Raw genomic sequence first — 19,923 nt, forward strand, 5'->3', positions numbered from 1 at the left:
CAATAGCCGGAGATTTCAAATTGTTATACGAGGTTTATATTTCCCAAGAATGAAAACCACGTAGAACGGTAAAAAAAATAATAAAAAAGATTTTAACAAAATACGCGTACAAATAGTTTTTGCGTTTTTCTCGAAAAGTAATTTCGCGTCATATATAGTTATACGAGGTTTTAAAATTGTATGTTTATTCTAAGACGTAGTATCCCTTTCAAGTATATAGCCGTCTTACCAGCTGATAGAACTTAATTTCATCAATCTGTATAATCATCTTAATATTTACTTAAGAGTCCAATTACAGCTCTCTGTATAGTTACCTAAACATTTACATTACCAGCTGATAGAGCTTGTGTCAGCTATCTGTATTATCATTTAAATATTTACTTGATACGCTTATAGAGCCCGAGTTATGCTATCTGTATAGTCGTCTAAATATGTACTATACCAGCTGATAGACTCCATTTTAGCTATCCGTATTGGCATCTAAATATTTACTCTAACAGCTGATAGAACTCAATTTCAACTATCTGTAAATATTCGGGAATATTTAAGATAAATAGAATTCTTTTGCAGGGACAAATCCAAAAAACTAATTCCAGAAATAGAACGAAGCAACGACTTAGAAGATGGTTTCTCGATATGACGCTATAGATGGCTGACAACTCAAGGATACATCTTATAATAACTTGAACTATTGTGTTCGAGATGATGATAAACTAAATAAATAAACATCAACATGCCGTTTCTAATCTTTTTCATTTACTGATTCAAATCACTAGCCACGCCTAGCCCATCTTCATAATGTCCAGCTGTTACAAACTTCGTTCTTATACCTTGACTGCAATAGTGACCTTTCTAGTATGATGGTAGTTTGTAAATGAAGCGATTGATTGGATTGTTTGCTAATACAGAGTCCTCGAAGGGGACGGAGGACGGAGAAATGTAGCTATTACAATATATAGACTATATGGCATACGTTCAAAGTTCGTAATAGCTTAACATATGAAGATGCGCTTAACCCAGCCGGAAATTTGAACTTGCTTTGATCATGATTGTGCTGATATTTAAAAATATAAATGACTGGAAATGACTTATTCGATCACATAGTTGAGCCCCCTTTTCAAAATAAACCTAACCTGCAAATGCCCTAGTGAGTAAGCGCAGGCCCTGCTCCTAACCTGCATAATACCTTATAGCCGCCGACATATTACGAAGTGGAGTTGGTTTATTTGTAGTCTGAATCGATAGAATTACACCCCTTTACTATTGAAGATTAGAATGGTACTTAATGGAGTAATTATTGAAATGTTATTTTCAAATATTAAGTATTCTTATTTTAAACCGAATCAAATATATTTCTCAATAAATTCACATCAGTTATCTTTTTCGATTTTTTTTAAATTGCTAATGCAAAAATGTATTAGAAATAAGTTGAACATCAGGGTAAAAGACATTTTTAAGGTGGTCAAGAATTCTAAGGAACTCTCCCAATACCAGCATCATTAAACGCTATTTTCTAGAACAAAACAAATTTCTATCGTTTTTGAAGGAAAATAAGGAATTTGTGTCACAACATACTCTGCAAAACCAAGCACAACAGGATAAATAAAAGCTGAATTATACGAATAGAAGAAATCCGCTGTAAATCACCTCTTCGGTATCAGGTAACTAATTTGCTTTTTTCACGACAAGTGAAACTGTGACAGAAAGAGACCAAGGAGAGAGACATTAGACAATCAGATTCTGAGAGACAGGGGAGGCAGCTCTGATCAAGAGACCACCTGGGACTTGACAAAACCTTTTGCAAAGTTGTACATCTACAGCACAGGAAGAGGGGAGCTGCGAAACTGCAACAGTGACAGATGACAAATAATTAATTTCTTATTTATTGATTCTGACAATCCACAATCTTTATCATGGAATGTTCATAGAAATGTAAGGTTTCGATAATTTTACATTTGAATAACACCCTTCCTTGCCAGAAACTGCATATTATAGTGTTATGCTACTGAAGATTCTCCGTTACAAGATTCTCCCTTGCTTAATTTTTATACATAAGAATTTCAGGCCATTGCTTATAGAAATGAGATCATGTCATAAACAAAAACATATTTTGTCTTATTTTTAATGAAATTTTCTTTGCAGAAAAATGGATGTAGGAGAAGCCAACAAGTTTATCAATGCTTTGGTAAAAAATCTCCAAGTTTTATGCCATGGTCATGTTAACTTTAATAGTTCAATACAAGTAATAGGTCATCTGTACTTAAACGTGGACAGCGATACAAATATTGACTATATTGTGAATGAAAAAGTATGCAAGAGTGACTTATCATCAACTGTTTTTGTGAGCAAGAGTTACCATTCGGAACCAAAAACTCCTGTTAAACCTGCTCAAAGTGGCAAAAGACCAGAAAATACAAAACACACTGTTGTACCAGTCAGCATACCATCCTTGTCTCAACCAATATCAAACCGACGAACTGTCCCAAAGAGAAAAATGTCTCAAAACATCCATCCAGCTTATAGAGATGATGAACCTACTTTTGAATCACCAGCGAAAATTCCTATGCTATCTTTAGATGAATTTAAGGCCAGGATAACATCTACCCCTATTCAACCCAAACCTAAAGCTGAGGAAGAAGTTAATTTGTCTATTGTGAAACAAGAGCCTGGGATTGAAAAAGAAGATTTACAATCATCTGATCACAGTAATGTACCAGGTAAATCAAGAGTTGTCTTTCTTTCATGACTTTTTACTGCCAGATATTTCAGCACTTAAATTCTAAATTCCACATGCAAATAATAAGAAGCCAATTTTTTATATTTTTCAAGAAGGAAACCCTTTGTATACTGAATAAAACCTCATACACACAGAGTTAAATGACTAAGCCTATGACGTTAACATTATGTGAAGCTCTACCATCTGATCATCTGATAATTATGTGATAGCATTGTGGAAAGTGTTAAGGATCATGTAGGCCTGCCTATCTTCTCTTTGGCCAAACCTATTTCAACATTGATTTCCCAGACAATTTGTAATGAAATGCTAAGGTGACAAACAGAAATATTAAGGAACTTGAACTCATGACCCAGACAACAATTAAATAGCAGAATCTTCAATGATTAAGTTTAAGCCTCTTTATCAATATAATTCCATTTTTATTAATATTGATTCTTTATTTTTTTTCACCCCCTGTCAGTGATGCAGGTAAGAGGGGCTGACATGGAAAAAGCGTGTAGTCGTTCGGATGGGACAATAAACCGAGGCCCTGTGTGCTACAGGCTGTGCACGTTAAAGATCCCTTGACAGTTGGAAATCGAAAAAGAGCAGGCTAATGCCGCTGTCCAGGCAAACTTTCCCTCATCGCACCCTGCATGGCGTTGCCCGTCTTCATTAGCCCACATGGTGCAGAAAAGTAGGACGTAAAACTCCATTCATTTCATTTCATTTATTTTCTTTCAGGTCCAAGTTTTGAGCATCTGAGTGATGATTTTAATCAAAATGACCAGATTTATTCGAATCAGTTTAACCAGACTAAAACCCCAGTTCCAGTAGCGTTACATGATAATGATAGCAATATGGACACAGTATTCTCTCACTCGTTAGATACTGGTACCAGTGGCAGTATGGCATCACCTTCTCATTTTGGTAAGCTTAACTTTCTTTGATGTGGCTTGATTTCTTTGATTTTGCTTGATTTAGCCTGATTTCTTTAATTTAGCCTGATTTCTTTGATTTTGCTTTATTTATTTGTGATGCTTAAGGGGACGTATTTGCCTTTTTTTTTTCTGTCTCAGAAACAGGATTTTTGTTTAGCTAAGCCAATCAGTAATAGTGTACAAAGCTCACTGTTGAAATGTGAGCCTTCAAATCCATGTGTGTCCAAAGTTTTCTGTGTTAGAATAGACACTGCCATATATAGAAAAGATATCTATAGGGAAAGAAATTCCTATTTTGAGATGTTTTTGAAGGAATTATGGGATTTTAGTACATTTCTAAGTACTTCTGAAGACTATTTACTTATATTAAAGACTAAAATTTATCCCAAAATATGGCACATCTGTCCCTTTAAGTTTCACTTCAGTGTTGGGTCTGTGTTCTCAAGGATCCTGTTTTCCACATTGCTGTTTAGTCTCTTAAAGGGATTGTAAAGAGGTTTTCTAAATTTTTTAAGTGTATCAGGGACACTGATAGGACAATTTCAATTTTCAGCCAGATGCTGTGGTTCCTACAATTCCATTAAAATTAAGTGTTTTACTAATTTGCGAAAGACCTTACATGATAAAACATATTTAGCCATTATTGACCCTATGAAACATTTAGTTTTAGTGGAATTGTAAGGTTTTCCGAGTGAAAAAAAGACTGAGAAAGCTAAGATATTCTAAATTGATATAAAATTTCTATGTTGTAGGTTCGATTGATGGAAGTTCTATAGATAATAATTTAAAAGTGAGTATATTTATTGTTTTTACTCCCTCTGAATCAGAAATGTAGAACTAATTGCATCAGAGGGCATCAGATTTTTTAGAAATAGCCAAAATCTTAATAATATACTCATATACAAATACCTTTTTGGTACATACAAGAAATGTATGAAATTTGAAACAAAATATTTTCACTGTTAAAATAGTGCCCAATTAATCAATTGTACAAATATTAAAAAAGAACCTGAAGCATATTATTACTCAGATTTTCAGGCTATGTGATCCTCAGACAACTGATACTTAGTAAGTCATATCCATGCTTTTTAACTCTGCATTTCTGATTCAGAAATAAAATCATATGATTCAAATAGTATAAGATAATATTCAAAGCTGAAATTTTTGTTTTATAACATTACAATTGATGGAGGTAGGATGGAACGGACTTGGCCCCTCAAACTAATGGGTTTCCTATCTAATACCAACCCCATGACCCTAAAAAAACTTCATGACAACATAAAGTTTATGTTTGTGTGTTTAACGAAGTAAATCCGACAACCTAGATCAAACCCTAACCTCTCGGCTAAAAAATCACAATCAAAGTTTCTGGCTGCTGTTTCTCAAAAACTCGATTTACGGAATATAAGATATAAAGGTATCTTGTTAATGAAACTAATATTAAGAATTAATTTTATTCCAATGGTTGAAAACTACAGACATCCATTGTAAAGATTTTCAAAAACAGAACAGAACATAAAAATAAATGAATTAAATTTCTGCTTCCGAAATTTGGTACAAACCAGTACATATGACATTCTAGGTGTTTTCAATATTTTGATTAATGGTGCGATAACGTTATGTATTTTTTTCAATTTGTTAGGAAATTATTATCTGTAGTGACTCTAAGCACTTGAATTTCATTGGCTTTGCAAGTTTTGAATAAGATATATAATTGCTATAGCTCTTTTTTCCGTTGATTTTGACCTCAACATTTTTTATAAATTGAGAAGAACCAAGAGCTTAAATGGTAAGTTATATTTAACTTGTTATTTTCATGTTGTAATTTTTTCTCATACAAAGGCTGAGGCCTTATTCTCAAAATCTTGACTTTGATTAAATCCAGAAATATTTTCATTTAATTGATTAATAAAAGAAAATTGAGGAAAAAATATAATGATTGACAATTCTGTTGAAGAGAATTCTCAAGTCATTCAATTTAAAGTTTTTGTGAAAAAGGCCTTCAAGACAAATTTTCTTTTGCATTTTTCTTTGATTAACTTACCTTTGCAATCATTGTTATCCTGTTAAATTTTGACCAATATACAACTTATCCAAGTTTTGTCCAATGTGATAAGTTCAGGGATTTTCATTCTAAGCATTGAAGAACAAATATCCAAAACAAAACATCTAGATCCGATTTTAATTGTCGATTATACTAAGTTGACAGTAATTTCTATGATCTATTTGTCTGAAATGCAAAACAAAACATCTAGATTTGATTTTAGTCAAATAATACATTGTACTAAGTTGATTTCTAGGGTCTATTTGCCTGAAAGTAATTACCTAGAACGTTCCTTTCCTCACAGATTACATAATATATCTTGTTTTGAGAGATTCAATTCCGTGTTTTTTTTTACGCGAAACGTTTCTTTATGTTCTAGATTAAATCTGTTCAAACTAACCTATTTTCTGTATATAATATTTACAAGTAGCAAGTCAAGTTTATGGACTATCTGCTATCTGTGCTCAAAGGTTAGTAGGTGTTTTTTTTCTACTTTCATTCAAAATTTTCTTTGTAGGGTAGCAAATAGGGGACATTTAATATAAAATAATTTTTTTAATTAGCATCTCGTGGCCTTGATTTACGTTGTGTATATTGAGACAGAATGATAGCAAATTCATTTATAAAATGATTTTTATGATAATACTTGAAGGGACAGATGCGCCTATTTTTGACCAATCATTCTTTAGTCTCAGAACCGGGAATTTTTTAGCTGAGCAAAGCTCCCGGTTGAAATTTGAGCCTTCAAATCCACGTGTGTCCAGAATTATCTGCGTTTGAATGTTAAAATGTCGACTCGTCAAGATAAGATACTCTGTGATATATAGAAAAGACATATATAGAAATAGTGCATAAAATTCTTAGTTTGAAGTATTTTTATTGTAATTGTGTGATTTTCTTACATTTCTAATACTTCTGAAGACTATTATCATACATTCAACACTCAAATCAATCCCCCAAAATGACGCAATTGTCCCTTTACAAATCAATTTCTTTTCTTATAATCGATAAACTCAACTTTTTTGCAGCAAGTAAGATTTATATACTAAGTCATTGCCAGGGGTTATAATTTTATTTTTCTCATGTCCCCTGTATGCTTCCGAAATTTTGACCTTTTATTGGTTTGTAATAATATTGATTTTAGCATCAATTTATCTCCTATCTATACTGGTTTGTACCAAATTATAAGAATTATAAGATTAGGCTGATCTGGTTATTGTTGAAAGATTAACTTTAATTGGAAGTATGGCCAATTTATTGGGTATATACAGAGAATGATAAAAAATGTTATTGTAAAAGTTGTATCTAAATAGAGTTAATAATACAATGATAACACCCTCTATTGGCATTAATTGTAAAACCAATATTTCCTTATCAATATTGTTAAAATATACTATGTTATACATTTATATCTGAAAGTTAGACAGGACCATATCACTAACATGTAATTCCAACCCATGTAAAATACAGAGTCTATGTTTGTCCCCCTTGACTGAATGTTAGACAGGACCATATCACTAACATGTAATTCCAACCCATGTAAAATACAGAGTCTATGTTTGTCCCCATGGACTGAATGTTAGACAGGACCATATCACTAACATGTAATACCAACCCATGTAAAATACAGAGTCTATGTTTGTCCCCATGGACTGAATGTTAGACAGGACCATATCACTAACATGTAATACCAACCCATGTAAAATACAGAGTCTATGTTTGTCCCCATGGACTGAATGTTAAACAGGACCATATCACTAACATGTAATTCAAACCCATGTAAAATACAGAGTCTATGTTTGTCCCCATGGACTGAATGTTAGACAGGGCCATATCAGTTGGCGTATTGGACAATAATTCTGAACCATGTAAAATACAGAGTCTATGTTTGTCCCCCTTGACTGAATGTTTAACAGGACCATGTCATGTTGGTGTGATGGACCATATTCTGAACCATGTAAAATAAAGAGTCTATGTTTGTCCCCCTTGACTGAATGTTTAAGAGGACCATGTCATGTTGGTGTTATGGACCATATTCTGAACCATGTAAAATAAAGAGTCTATGATCTGAATGTTAGATAGGACTTCAGTGTATTGGTCATAAAGTATAGAGTTGTCATTATTATTATTGACTATTGAGAGACAGGACTTGCTCACATTTTCTGTGTTTTAAGACACTGGCAGTCTGTGACTTAAATCCTTTAAAAATAAGATAAACTAATCATTTGCTTAGATACCTCAAATATCATTGATTGAATGCATTTATTTTCCATGATATATATTTGTTTCAGACCAAAAAGCCACGGACACGTGTTCAGATATCGGCAGCTAGAAGATCAAAGAAATACCGTGATAAATTTCGTGATGATCCAGAATTTCGAAAACGAGAATCAGAACGCAAGAAAAATTACATCAAGAAAATTCGAGAGGAAGATGATCCACAGAAACTTCTGGAATTACGAGAGAAAAATCGGATTCGTCAAGCTAATTATAGATTGAAGAAGCGAATTAAAGTAGAGTTAAATGAAGATTTTGCAGATTGAAAGGAGGATTTCTTCAACAGGTGTGTTCAACTAGTTCTCCAATATGTCATTGATCTGTCTCCATGTCCATTTTTTTTTCATTTTATCAAGTGTAGTTTCTGAGACCTGTTTTGCAAAAAACAAGGGGTTACTTTAAGGTAAAATTTATAGTGAGATTTTGTTTAGAAACGGGGGCAGAGGTGCTATTCTCAAAAACGTTAAAAGTTGTAAGCTCTTTCTTCATCTGATTGGTCAATCATTAAAATAGTTTTTGAATTCAGTTTTATCAACCAATCAGATTACAACATTTTGAAAATCTTGAGAAAAGTTGTCAAGAATAGATTCCCTGTAATGAAATTGATCCCCACACGATGAATTGAAATACAGATCTACATTTTTATTTTGTGTTTTTTTTTTCTCTAGTGGATTTCACATACCATCCATGATCTTATGATATTGTTAAGCAACACATGTTCTAGGTCATTAAAATATTCAACCAATCAAATGCTCTTTTAAATAAATATGTGTATATCTATCCATCCATAGACAAGTCATGTTTAATTGATAATAACAGTAATGTGTATATTTAAATAGCGATGAACTTCACAAATGTGTGCTCACGGTGATTCATAAAGAAATATTTGAATCTCTCAAATATTATAGAAATATAGCCTGTTTAGTTTACAATCTAATAGAGCTCATTTTCAGCTCTCTATATCTCTCACTTTTAAGCAGTTTATGCAGATGAGAAGGTTTATAATGCCTTGGAATTGTCTAAACTTGATGAATACAATTAAGCATGAGCTAGATCATTTGGTAAATCAAATATTTTGCTGCCATAACTTTGCACCTTTCTTATTTTCAACTAGACGTCTGTGGTTCCTGCGTTTCAAAACTATGTGTTCAACAACGTCTCTAATCGTAAAAGTTCTTGTGTGTTAAAGCATATATATATGGTGATTAGTTACATCATCGCACACTTAGTTTTAGTGGAATTGCAAGAATCTCAGACGTCTTATTGAAAATGTAAATGGTGTAAGTTGATGCTATCAGTGTTCCTGATATATGGTACATAAAAATTTAGAAAACCTCTTAACAATCACTTTAATAAATTGATATCATGTACGGTATATTATATATTTAATTCAAATCATTATTTGTCTCTTTTTGTAATATTTTTCAGATTTGGAAAGAAAGAACTAAGAAACAGATTGCATCGGCCCTGAGATCGCGAAGATATCGTGAAAGAAAGCGAGCCAGACTGGAAGGTCGAGTCTATGAAGAGAAGGTAACTCCGAAGAAGGAAATGAAAGATAAGAGTGCAAAAAAAGGTCAGGACAAGTCAAAAGTGAAAAAAAATCCTACCCAATCCAAGAAGGAAGTATCGAAGGACTTGCCAGTGAAAGAACTGCGACAAGAAAACATCCAACCTGACTCAAAAGTTGAAAAAAATACTCGAAAATCTTTAAGATTGAATAAATCACCAATGAAAAATATTGAATTTGTTTCAAAAGAGGACGACAAACAGAATCTGCAAATTTTGAATTGAAAAAGTCTCCTACAAATAGCGTCCAATCTCCATCACAAGTTAAGATTGGTCCGATCAAATTTTCTCCCAAAAAATGAAGGATTTATGTACAAAAAATGTCCAGTTAGAGTCCAAAGAAGATCTAATTTCAAAACAGGCTTCTCATCTGATAGTGAAACCATCACCACTAAAAATCCAAGAATCAAAATTACCAGATAAAAACTAAAGTCCATAGAGAAAAGTGATCCAAACCAAGAAGTGAAAGAAACGTCTAAAGAAAAGGACCAATCCAAATATGTAGAGAATGATGCTGGAAGCAAGTCCTCTAAGGTTGCGGTGAAAGTGACCTCATCTATACAAAATGTCCGACCCAATTCATCACAGGAAAATGAAGCATCACCATTTTCTAGTTCCATGTCCCAAGTGAAGGATTCCTCCATAGAAACCACTCCATCCAGGTCTAAAGAGAAAATAGATTTAACCCAATTTTCCAAGACAGAAGGGAAAGATTCACCAAGAGATAACACTATATCAGAACCAAAAGGGAAAAGAAATTCTAGACAGATTTCACCGAGGTTAGGGAAGAAATCACCTGTTAAAAACATCCCATCTCCCATATCAGATGTAGATAGTGTTTCACCTGAGACGCAGGTAAATAATGATGCCACACTGATTTCCCGGTCCATGTGGAAAGTAGTAGACTCACCAATAGACAATCCTCAACCTGAATCAGCAGAGAGGGTTAATTTACCTCTAACATCCAGAAAGAAAAGGGAAGATTCAAAAAGTCAAAAAAAGACAAAAAAAAATCTAATAGGAAGAAGTCACCCATAAAAGACAACACATCTGCCATGACAGATGTAAAAAGTGTTCCATCCAAGGTGCAGCTAATGAAGGATGCTACACTTTATTCCATTTCTACTCTGGAAAACGCTCAATCTCAACCAAAAGATAACACAGGTTTGAATGAATCAGCCACACATAATGAAATGATAGATTTATTTTCAATAATTGAAGAATTTGATCCCCAAGAAGAAATTATTTCAGCCCCATCTTCTAGTTTTATGACAGAAATGGAAAAAGATAATCCCATTCCAAAGGATGAAAAGGATCCAACTCCATCCACAGAAATTGAAAAATCTTCCACAGAAAACAACCAAACAGAGCCAGTGGAGAAAAATAACCCTTTTCCTTCTGCTAAGAAGATAAGAATTAAAATAATTGCTGAAACTGTAGAAGATACGACTGTCAAACCTGGAAAAATGAAAACCGAATTGGAGGAGGCTCAAGACATCATTCGAGCTAAAAATCGTCTCCAACAACAACTTATCGAAAAAAGAAAAAACAAAAAAAATTAAAAATCGGTCTTTAGAATAATCTGATTAAAGGGAGAGTAAAGATCGATTTACACCTTTCCAATTTTCATTCAGACGTCTGTGATTCCTGCAATTACACTAAAACTAAGTGTTTGATGACATCACTAATTGCAAGAAGGCCCTTCGCCATTAGTGACGTCATCAAATACTTAGTTTTAGTGTAATTGCAGGAATCACAGATGTCTTGAAATTTGGTGCCTTGAAGAACACATCTATTTTACTATACATCATCTCTTGGTGCTTAAATGGGTTAGAAGCTGTATCAGCTGTTAATGTAAATATTGAGATAAATATCAATATATCCAATTTATTATAATTTATGTAAACCCTTATTTTGTCATTATATTTTTGTTGAATTTTTAAAGCCTTGTTGGATTTATATATTGTAAATAATGTTATTAGTTTTATTATATATCATTAATCCTTTAGCGACATTTAGGGGTAGAGATCACATTAAATAACAGAACACAATTTTATGGTATACTATTCCTTAGTTTTATTGTACACAATGTTTCTACAATTTACATTGTCATCTTCAGGTGAATGGAGGAACTTCCTCACTACACCTGATAATGACAATATAGATTGAGTAGTATACCATAAAATTGTTTTTTTCCGTTATTTATTGTATATAACTGAATAAGTTCAGAATTTAAGAGTATTAAAATGAAACCTGAATTTTGTTGTCATTTAGATATTCTGCAGATCGTACAATGTGAAACTTTTAAGTTATAATTCTGTTTTTTATGTTACTATGATAAATTGATTCCTTTTTTTTAACAAATTTTGCTTATGAATTGAGTATACATAAATCATATTAGAATGTTAAACCTTGAATTTGTATAACATTTCTTTTTTCCATTGATGAGAGCAAATAATACTTTTGTTTAGTTTTTCTATGAAAATTAATCTAGTAAAGAAACTAGAAAAAAATTATTTATGAGATGCAAAAGTCGTACACAAAGCTAGTAAGAAAAAAAGTATTTTTGGTGTTTTAGTCTATGCAAAAATAACTTGGCCATGTTGGATGAAATAAGTTAAAATCTGTATATAAGTACATATTGACTTTTAAAGGATATATTGCCTCTAAGATTGAACATAAAATCTAAATTCTCAAACTTGGCTAATAAGAGTTTATATTCATCATTGATATTCATCAATATACAACAGAATTCTGGTAATCTTACTGGCTTAAGTTTGAGAATTTAAATTTCATGTTCATTCCATGACGTAGGATTCCTTCTAACAAAACAATTAAATTGTTGTCTATATGAATATTTATATATTAGTTGTCATAATAAACTTTTACAGTGTTTTTATCTCCTGAATAAAACTACCATAAATAGCTACAGAAAACACCTGCGCACTATACAAGCAATTATACAATATATGAAGTAAAATGTAAATTGGCTGTAGGTGTTCCATCTCAAGCTTTTACAAATTTTTATTATAGATGCAGCAAATTAATTGATTTGTTCGGCAGCAAATACAGTCGATCAGAGCCATCAGCTTTCTGTCAAGGCCACTAATTGACTTTAATCGCTAGGAAGATGGCTATTGCAGTCAAGGTATAAGATGAAGTTGGTAAAGGCTTGACATTGTGAGGATGCAGGTGTTCATAAAGTTATGTTAACATACCCATGCCATCTCTGCCAAGTAAACACACACTCTCTCCCAAATTGTAATGGGAACTGGGTCATTCTGGCCACAGAAAACTGTTGTAGTTCCAAGCTAGTTTTTTAGCTTAAATATGCGACTATTTAGGTTGATTTTCATGACATTGTTGGTTGCGGCCCCAGGGCCATAAAACATTTTTCATGTTCATCTTAATTTTTACTCAAATTCATAATTCCCTTCTCATCATGAAAATGTAAAATTTGGAGATTAATGTTATAATGCCAGAAACATTGTAGTACAAAAAAAAATATATGAATCTATTCCTTAGGGTGGAATGATTGTATCTTTCGCCACTTTTTTTCTGCACATAATAGATTAGGGTGGGTTAAAGGTAACAAGTTACTATCCAACAGAAGGCACTGGCACAGGGCGCTTAATAGTAATTGATGTTTCTGATTTTTCTCCTCGGCCTGTGTTTTCGTAATTTCAATTATATTGTTTTTACAACCACTTTCACCTAAGGAATAGATTGATATGATTTTCTTTGATAAAAACTTTTATACGCCTGTAGAAGCTGCTTAAATTTCAGCTAAGTATGAAAAAAGGTTTGTGACCCCTGGGTGAGGTATATGAATTAACACGTAATGATTGACTATCATCTTGTCTGTTCCAGATCAAAAGAAAAAGAAGTACTCGACCGATATCTCAGGAAACATATGAAACGATAGTCCATCTAGTACGTGGTGAATTCAAAATACCCACCAAACATCGAACACAACTTCATAGGAACGCTGTCGTTCAATATTGGCGTGGCAAGAACCGTTACTCTGTAGTGGATACTGATGACGGTCCTCAGCTACTGTTTGATGGCGTCCCGGTTCAGGTCTATAATCACGATAAAGAAATGGTCCTTCCAGTTTACTTCAGCGAAGCCGATTTGCCCAAAATGTAGAATTTGGTAGGTGTTTCAGTGCTACATTGTTTAGGATGATCTTCAGTCTTTATATTTATGTCAGATTTGAACGACATATAGAAGCAAGGAGCACATATAACAAAAACACAAGACAATATTATGGAATATAACACACTTCTTTAATAAGGTTAGACACATAACGTTTCAACACAATATACACGTATTGTCATCAGATGTAATGGTTGTATATTTGTTATATTTATGGTTGAACTTGTGAAAAGGAATTGGGTGATTTAATGTAAAATTTTTGGAGTTTAAGGTGTTGCAAAGGGAAATTTTTCTCATTACATGATACCGCTGATTAGCTCAATCTAGAGTAAATAGTAGGAGATAAAACATTTCATTTCTTGTATATTTTTTATATTTTAGATCAAGTTTTTAAAAGAACATTCAGAAATCTTTTGCAAGCGTCCTAAAAGTTTAAACAGAGAAACTTACAACACTATATCAGATCTAGTCCTAGGAAGGTTCAACATTCCGAAGAAAGATCGAAGCCTTATTCAAAAGGCTGCTATAGTACGTTATTATCGCACAGGGAAAGAGAAATGGATGGTGAAACAAGATGGCAGCAGATCAAAACTGTTTCTATGTGGAGAGGAGATTGAGATAGACATGGGGGTACAGTGGGCTTCTAGCTATTTAAATCAGTATTAAAAAGATCTATAGACAATCCAACTACCAACTACTACGACTATCAACAACTACCTAGTTTGCGATATCAGCATCCGCTGGAAGCGAACGTTAACTTGTCATCTACCTACCTACTTACCAGATATATAGATGTAGCTTGGTAAGAGATGAAGTTTAGTTAGATGTAGAACTTTATGAATAAAACAGGACAGTGTTATAAAGAGAAGATGCTACAGATCAAAACTGTTTATATGTGGAGAAGAAATAGGGATAGCTATTTAAATCAGTATTCGTGGGAAACAGTTGTTTTATAATTTCTCAGAGTTCAAATCTAGCTGCCAATATTCCATTAATTGTGAAGAGAGTTGAAGATAATCCTATCTTTCCTGAAAATAACTTGTTTCAGTTCTGATGTTGAAATTTATATTGATCTATATTTCTAAATTGTGAAAAAAAAGGTTAACTATAAAACGAATGGTTTTTTGTGATAACTGTGAGTTACATCAATGACTTTTAATCATTGGATAAGATTCTTGTGTATTGGAGCAAAGATATTTCTGACCATCAGCAGAGGTCAATTGAAACCATGAACAGAACTTTTTTAATAGTAAACAACACAGTCTAAGACCATAAAACTGATGTATTGGTTTCACGATGTTCAAAAAAATGTTCATTATCAAAACATAAATAGTAGCCTAATTGACAACAATGCTCATTGTGATTGCCTAAAAACAGAAGAAAAATGACTATAAGATAAAAATTTGTATCACCTTGACAATGTCGTTGATAATGAATAAATTTTCATAACGTTAGATTCACAGGTATATGTTGGATGTGAAAATTTGTTTCATGGTTCGTACAAGTTTATCCTTTAAATTTGATCAACATGTAATTAGAACAAAGGGCTTTTGATATCATTTTTATTTTTAAATTTCTTTTTTAAGTCAATTATCTTTTTTGAAACTTAGCACACATTCGTTTATTGTTTATTATGATTGTGTACATGATATTTTGAAATAACAGTTTTAGATCATTTTTATTTTGGTGTATTTTGTTAAATCTTTTTAATCATGCCATTGTGAAGATATTAATATTTGAAACTAGAGCTTAAACATTGTGTCTTAAAATTTCAAACATTTAGAATAAATCAATTTATAAGAATATTGTTATATTTGTATAATACTTGTTGAATAATAACAGAGTTAAAATGTTTCTATTCAACGCACACAACAGACTTGAAACATTTGATGTCTGATTGAATATTGGAATGGAGCAAATTGATGCTATCAGCTGATAAAGTAAATATTTAGATGACTATACAGATAGCTTAAATTGAGTTCTATCAGCTGATAAAGTAAATATTTAGATGACTATACAGATAGCTTAAATTGAGTTCTATCAGCTGGTAAAGTAAATATTTAGACGACTATACAGATAGCTGAAATTGAGTTCTATCAGCTGGTAAAGTAAATATTTAGATGACTATACAGATAGCTGAATTGAGCTCTATCAGCTGATAAAATAAATGTTTAGACGACTATACAGATAGCTGAATTGAGCTCTATCAGCTGGTAAAGCAAATATTTAGATGACTATACAGATAGTTGAAACTGAGTTCTATCAGCTGATAAAGTAAATGTTTGGACGACTATACAGATAGCTGAATTGAGCTCTATCAGCTGGTAAAGCAAATATTTAGATGACTATACAGATAGTTGAAATTGAGCTCTATCAGCTGATAAAGTACATGTTTAGACGACTATACAGATAGCTAAAATTAAGCTCTATCAGCTGGTACAGCAAATATTTAGATGACTATACAGATAGTTGAAACTGAGCTCTATCAGCTGATAAAGCACATGTTTAGACGACTATACAGATAGCTGAAACTGAGCTCTATCAGCTGATAAAGTACATGTTTAGACGATTATACAGATAGCTGAAATTAAGCTCTATCAGCTGATAAAGTAAATATTTAGACAACTATACAGATAGCTAAAATTAAGCTCTATCAGCTGGTAAAGTAAATATTTAGACGACTATACAGATAGCTAAAATTAAGCTCTATCAGCTGATAAAGTAAATATTTAGACGACTATACAGAAAGCTAAAATTAAGCTCTATCAGCTGATAAAGTAAATATTTAGACGACTATACAGATAGCTAAAATTAAGCTCTATCAGCTGGTAAAGTAAATATTTAGACAACTATACAGATAGCTAAAATTAAGCTCTATCAGCTGGTAAAGTAAATATTTAGATGACTATACAGATAACTAAAATTAAGCTCTATCAGCTGATAAAGTAAATATTTAGACGACTATACAGGTAGCTAAAATTAAGCTCTATCAGCTGATAAAGTAAATATTTAGACGACTATACAGATAGCTAAAATTAAGCTCTATCAGCTGGTAAAGTAAATATTCAGACGGTTATATCACTATAATGTGAGATGTTATTAATGTTTTTTCAGGTATTTTTCGGTTCACATCAACAGATCAGTGTCAAAAGAGAAACTTACGACACCCTAATAGACATTGTGTTAGGACGATTAAGAAAATTACCACAAAGAGAACGAAGCAATCTACAGAAAGCTGCATTTGTCAGATTCTATAGGGCTGGAAAAGAAAGATGGACAGTGAAAGAGAATGAGTTTGGTGAAAATCAACTTTATTATGATAATGTGGAATGTAGGTTTTACTGACTTTGAGCTGGGGCTGCCAACCTTGTTCAGACCTCACTGTATATTCAAAACATCAAATATATAATTGTTGTGTATGTTAGGCAGCTATGATGGGTGTGGCGCCAGCAGGGTATGCTTACTCATCTAGACACATGATACATCTTTTCATTATGAAGTACTTACTCACTTCTGATTGATGTACTTGTGAAAAGTTCATTGTCTGCTATGCTACTAATGTTTTGGCAATATTATGTTTTTTTTGGATTGGATCATCAGTACTTGGTTTATTTATATTCATCTTCTACAGCAGTTGGCCACACCAAACGACACCCCAGCCCCACACCAACCGACAACCCAGCCCCACACCCCAGGTTGGGAACCAGAAACATAGAAGATTGTGTAGTGTTTATATGAAGAACCCTGGTATTATTATTTGGAGTTGACAGTTCTACCAGAGCAAATTTTATTCACTACTGAACTATTGTTTTTCGCAAACCTTCCCACCACTACAACATTTAAGTTTCCAGTTTATATTTCATATCACAGATCAAATCTCTGAATCATCTTCATTCTTCAGCCCAATATCACTTTACTCTTAATCGCTGGCTTCATTCATTGTTTTTATTCTTTAGTTTAATTTGAATTCAATGGTGTCTCAAATATACAAGCTTGCAAAGAAAAGCGTCATGTTTATTTTATTTTTTTTTTGTCGATAAAAATATTACACATCTGAACACAAAGAGTTTTTTCAGGATTCAAATTAATAAAACTATATATTGTATTAAATGTTGTTATATTTTGTGGTCTAACTGATAAAACCATAACTGATTATAACTTCAACCTGTATATAGTTTACAAGTCTAGATTTACAACATGGTTACTGGCAGTTAGGATTCTACCATTGCAATATAGAAATAAAAACAAGGCAATAGTGTCAATGTCTTTTATATACGTTGACACTATTTTCTCCACATTGCCCATATTTTATTAATATTGACAGAACTTCAAGGGCCTGTGGTCAAACACCGCAGTAGGTAGCTCAAGTTTAACCAGTCACATTCAGACAACTTACTAAAACAGACTCGAAAAAAATGGTTGATAGTTAAGTTGCCTTGTTTTTATTTCTATATTGCAATGGTAGAATCCTACCTGCCAGTAACCATGAAAGCTACTGCTACTGCTAACATTTAGCCAGAATTGTCTACATGACCTTGCCCATTCTTTTAAACAAATTCCAGCAATTATTGTTTATGTTATAATGCACAAGCATAATGGTATTGTCACCCGTGAACTTCTTGATAACTTCCAAGGTAATGTCAAAGCTGCCTGAACTTTTTAAATTGTCTGTTCGAAGCACTACTAGACCTAGATTATATTATGCCATTGTACATTAAAGTGTTTATGATACAGTCAATTCATTGGGATTCGAGTGGATCATTTGATTTTAAAGAGAAACGAAAAGATTTTTATAACAATAATGTTTATTATCAAACAAATATTAGTAGCCTATATAATAGACCACCATATAACATACAAAACACAACAAGTTTGGAACATGATTTGCAAAGAAAATGATATGATTAAAAGATTCAGGTAAAAAAGAGTCGGCCCTAGCCTACAATACAGATACAAAACAAAATAGATAAACCCTATTTAACATTAAAATGTCCAGGGCCCTATAAGGGCCATAAGATAAAGAAACAAAGGTAGGCCTACGATCATAAGGTTATGATAACGCTATGCGTAGGCCTGAAGTTTTCACCTTCAATATAATTATAATTGATCAAACTAAAGTAATCAATGTTCCCAATGACTTTTAAGTCATGCAGATGGAGACGAATCATAAAAATATAATTGCTGCGTTAAAACTGGGCCTATGGTCCAACAATTCTAGAAACATTTCCTTTTCATATAAAATGCATGTTGATAAAGTGTTTTTTATTTCGATACACTGGTCCCCATGACGATATAGAATCTGATGACGTTCGTGGTGATGATGACGTAGGACTAGAAGGTGGAGATAACTCTTGACTATTAATCTGTTCCCGCCTTCTTTTTTCATCGTCTGATGAACAAGAATCAGATGAATGTCGTTTTCTATTGTACATTATTTTATCCGACAAACCAGATGTGTATTCTACCACCATTTTGAATTTCTTTCGAACTCTGAAAAATGTAATACAGATACATTACTTATGACTAAACTCAATAGCAAGAGAAAAAGTTACCAAAACTTATGGATTTCATATAAGGTGCCATATTTTATGCTAAGATGTGATGTCCCTCCGTCGCACTAACATCCAATCATTGAAATTGTCAAGGAGATGTGATTTGAATATATCTAAATCAAGGCTAAAAACTCCCATCGTCAGTGCGACAACTCGCACGTGTGACTCTATTTACAGTTACAAAATGCAGTTTCCTTTTAAAGTACAAAAACTCCCGCCATAATATAGAAACGACCAATCAATGATCTGGTGAATTAGATTGACAGGTTAAACTAACAAAGAAGCCGCAATAAAATATAATAATAATATCATTATTAGCCACATATCCCTTGAAAATTCTACTGAGAAAAAAATCAATTGTGGGATTTTTATCTGTGCTTAGAAATATAAAGACACTAGGTCTACGTGATCCTTCAAAATAAAATAATATTTTTACCTTTTAGATTTAGGCTATATCGTATCTTTCTCCTCGACGCCTTTCTTACACAGACCCCCTCTAGGTCTCTTTCCAGATCAAATAACTGTTTTAAGATATAACTTGCAAGGTCTATATACTCACATACAAGGTAGTTTTCTTTAAAATGAACAATGAGTCGGAAGTTTGTGATTTCACTTTTTTTTAGCACAATTTCTTCCTGCACGCTGAGAAAAGATGATCACACACTA

The 19,923-nt window shown here is 32.7% G+C and overlaps 2 protein-coding genes across 2 annotated transcripts; both read left to right on the forward strand.

The window, feature by feature from the left end:
- Window positions 1-1,521: 1,521 nt before the first annotated feature.
- LOTGIDRAFT_233838 (hypothetical protein) lies at window positions 1,522-11,109 on the forward strand (the record flags this gene model as incomplete). The annotated part of the gene is made up of 8 exons (XM_009060765.1): window positions 1,522-1,661; window positions 2,143-2,717; window positions 3,461-3,646; window positions 4,410-4,447; window positions 7,993-8,214; window positions 9,407-9,554; window positions 9,987-10,402; window positions 10,633-11,109. The coding sequence occupies exons 2-8, from the start codon at window positions 2,147-2,149 to the stop codon at window positions 11,107-11,109; spliced, it is 2,058 nt and encodes a 685-aa protein (XP_009059013.1). The 5' UTR covers window positions 1,522-1,661; window positions 2,143-2,146.
- A 1,568-nt stretch (window positions 11,110-12,677) lies between these two features.
- LOTGIDRAFT_164262 (hypothetical protein) lies at window positions 12,678-17,443 on the forward strand (the record flags this gene model as incomplete). Its single annotated transcript, XM_009060766.1, has 5 exons — window positions 12,678-12,695; window positions 13,418-13,627; window positions 14,087-14,335; window positions 16,820-17,036; window positions 17,337-17,443. 5 exons carry the CDS (start codon window positions 12,678-12,680, stop codon window positions 17,441-17,443), a joined length of 801 nt encoding a protein of 266 aa, XP_009059014.1.
- Window positions 17,444-19,923: the final 2,480 nt, after the last annotated feature.

The sequence above is a fragment of the Lottia gigantea genome, assembly GCF_000327385.1.
Source record: "Lottia gigantea unplaced genomic scaffold LOTGIsca_44, whole genome shotgun sequence".
NCBI lineage: Eukaryota > Metazoa > Mollusca > Gastropoda > Lottiidae > Lottia > Lottia gigantea.